The sequence below is a fragment of the Mesitornis unicolor genome, unplaced genomic scaffold (assembly GCF_000695765.1).
Source record: "Mesitornis unicolor isolate BGI_N332 unplaced genomic scaffold, ASM69576v1 scaffold7449, whole genome shotgun sequence".
Lineage (NCBI taxonomy): Eukaryota > Metazoa > Chordata > Aves > Mesitornithiformes > Mesitornithidae > Mesitornis > Mesitornis unicolor.
In genome coordinates this window covers 69,236-71,967 of record NW_010209177.1, presented here as the reverse complement: position 1 = coordinate 71,967, position 2,732 = coordinate 69,236, and the positions used below count along the sequence as shown (strand labels likewise).

At 50.6% G+C, this 2,732-nt stretch overlaps 1 protein-coding gene across 1 annotated transcript; it reads left to right on the top strand.

Moving 5' to 3' along the window:
- The first annotated feature begins 1,062 nt into the window (after nucleotides 1–1,062).
- On the top strand, nucleotides 1,063–1,814 carry TWIST2 (twist family bHLH transcription factor 2). Its single transcript, XM_010192785.1, has one exon. It carries the CDS (start codon nucleotides 1,303–1,305, stop codon nucleotides 1,783–1,785), a length of 483 nt encoding a protein of 160 aa, XP_010191087.1. The 5' UTR covers nucleotides 1,063–1,302; the 3' UTR covers nucleotides 1,786–1,814.
- Nucleotides 1,815–2,732: the final 918 nt, after the last annotated feature.

Sequence of the window (2,732 nt, the reverse complement as noted above, 5' to 3'; positions counted from 1 at the left end):
GCTGTGCCTTAGCTTCACGGAAGCAAAAGCAGAGTTTTCCCACATTTTTCCCTGGTGTGATTGGGAGGAAAAATAAATCCATCATCTTGTTTGATACATCAGAAACCCTGGAGCTGCTACCATTATTTTTATGCACTGGGATACCACGATTTCAACAGCAGGATATTCTGGAAGAAAATAAGCCCTCCTGCCTACCTTGGCTCTTGCTTTCCCCAAAAAGTGTTATTTAGTATTTAATGGGGAAGGAAAAAAAGCAGGGAGAAAAATAGGAGGCAGACGGGCTGCGGGGCCAGCATGGCCTCACAAGGGCACTCTCCATGAGGTTTTCTAGAAATTAATAGCTGCTTTCCAGATGACCCATGTTTTGGGCTCCATTAGGTTAGTCCAGGAGGGTGTTTCCATGCTTCCTACAAGCAGGGAGCTTGAAGGAGCTTCCCCTGGCTCTCCCCAACCCTCCACCCTTCCCGCAGCTCAGCGCACCCCAGGGAACTTCTGCCACCCCAAGGTCACCACGCAGTCCCCACCTCATCCTCACAGAGCAGGGTTTTGGGGAACGAGGCGCTGCGAGGGACAACTCCAAAAGGGCAGCAGGGGATATTCAAGACCCCCAGCACTGAGGGATGCAAAGCAGGGAATCATTTTGCAAAAATAGGATACATTCTTGGGCATACAAGGGCTCTCACACCCTGCACCCTGATTTGGGCAAGGTACCGCTGCAGCCTGGCCTTGGAGATGGGAGTCAGAAAGCAGCCTGCAAGAGCTCAGCAAGCAAACTAGAACCTCAAAAACATCCTGGCAGGGGAGACTGCCCTGCAGGGGTGCTGCAAATTCAGCATCTATAGGGGTGGGGGTGGCGGTGGTGGTCGCCAGCTATCTTTTATTCGAGGTGCATTCCCAAGATTTTAGTTAAGTGTAACATAAAACTGTGAAAGTTTAGCAGGGGAAAAGCTTTCCTCCCACTGACCTGGCCGGCCAATCAGAAGGGAGCCCCGCACCTCCCTCACTTCTGACAACTATTTAGCAACTGAGCTCAGCTAAAGTTTCCAAAAAGTTAGAATAACTTCCTCTCTCCAAGACCTCAATTTTTTGCACAACCCTGGTCCTTGAAATAAGAGCCCTTCAAGCAACCTGGAAAACGTTTGGTCAGCAAAAAAAAAGAAAAAAAAAAAAGAAAAAGTCCTCCTGTTTTTCCAAAGGATCTGTCTCAGGAATTTAAAGCACATTTAAGACACACACACACACACACTCACATAACATAAGGAGGGGGGGAAAGTCTCTTCCCCTCCCCTTCTTGCAGAAAGCATGGAAGAAAGCTCCAGTTCTCCTGTTTCCCCTGTGGATAGCTTGGGGACCAGTGAAGAGGAGCTGGAAAGGCAGCCAAAGAGATTTGGCAGGAAGAGAAGATACAGTAAGAAGTCCAGTGAAGATGGCAGCCCCAACCCAGGGAAGAGGGGAAAAAAATCCAGTCCCAGCTCCCAATCTTATGAAGAACTGCAGAGCCAGAGGATCCTGGCCAACGTCAGAGAGAGGCAGAGGACTCAGTCGCTCAACGAAGCTTTTGCCGCCTTGAGGAAAATCATCCCCACGTTGCCCTCTGACAAACTCAGTAAAATCCAGACCCTCAAGCTGGCGGCGCGGTATATAGACTTCCTCTACCAGGTGCTACAGAGCGACGAGATGGACAGTAAGATGACGAGCTGCAGTTACGTGGCTCATGAGAGGCTGAGTTATGCCTTCTCCGTATGGAGGATGGAAGGAGCGTGGTCCATGTCAGCTTCCCACTAGCCACCGCCTGGGCCAGGCAAGCCCAGCTGTCGAAGGGGTAGGTACACATTTCTCTTCTCCCTAATGATGCTCTGTGTCTGTCTGGCCACAGGATAGAGATCCCGTAGCACCCTTTGCTGACCCAGCTTTGGTCCTGAGCAGGGAGAGGTGGCACGGTTTGGTGGGGTGCAGGGATGCTGCTGGGTGAGGGGTTTGAGGCCACCAACCCAGAGGTGAGATGGGCAGCACAGATGAGTCCAGCCCTCTCCCGCTCCCCCGTGCATGCAAAAATTAAAAAAAAAAAGTGATTTCCAGGCAGGCAAAAAATCAGATATGCCCCATTTTTGAAAAAAATCAGTGCGTTTCTGAGCTGCAAGGGTGGGGGACCTGAGAAGGGACCAGCGTTGAGAGCTGGCTGATGAGCGATGGGGCAGGGGGGGGACCAAAACATCACTGCATGAGATTTGCCAGAAAGCGCTGCTTTGGGGAAGGGCTTTAAGAGAGGAAAAGGCAATCAGTAAAACAGGCTGACAAGGGGATCCGAAACAGCTGCTACCCCACTACATGGGTGCCTGTGCCCAAAAATCCCAGTGCTGAGCCAGTGGTCCCAGGGCAACTGCATCCTCTCCTGGACAAGGGGGACCAGGAGGTCTGGGGGACCCAAACGGAGTTCGGCCACGAGTTTGCCCCACGTTGCATTTTTCTTAAAAGAAACAAGCAGCAGATGTCGGCTGCAACCCCAGGCTGTGCCCCTTCCCCCTCACACAATAAAAAAAGCAAACAAAGGTAGAAGAAACTTTGCCAAATCTGTGTATTTGTTCAGTTTCCCTTCCCCAAAGTGCCAGTAAAGCAAAGGCTGGTGTTAGACTTTTCTAGGCTGGGACTTAGTTTCTTATTTACTCTCAGCACTGAACCCTTCCTCATCATTTTCCATTAGCAGAAAACAAGTTCCTCTTAAGTTGCCTTTG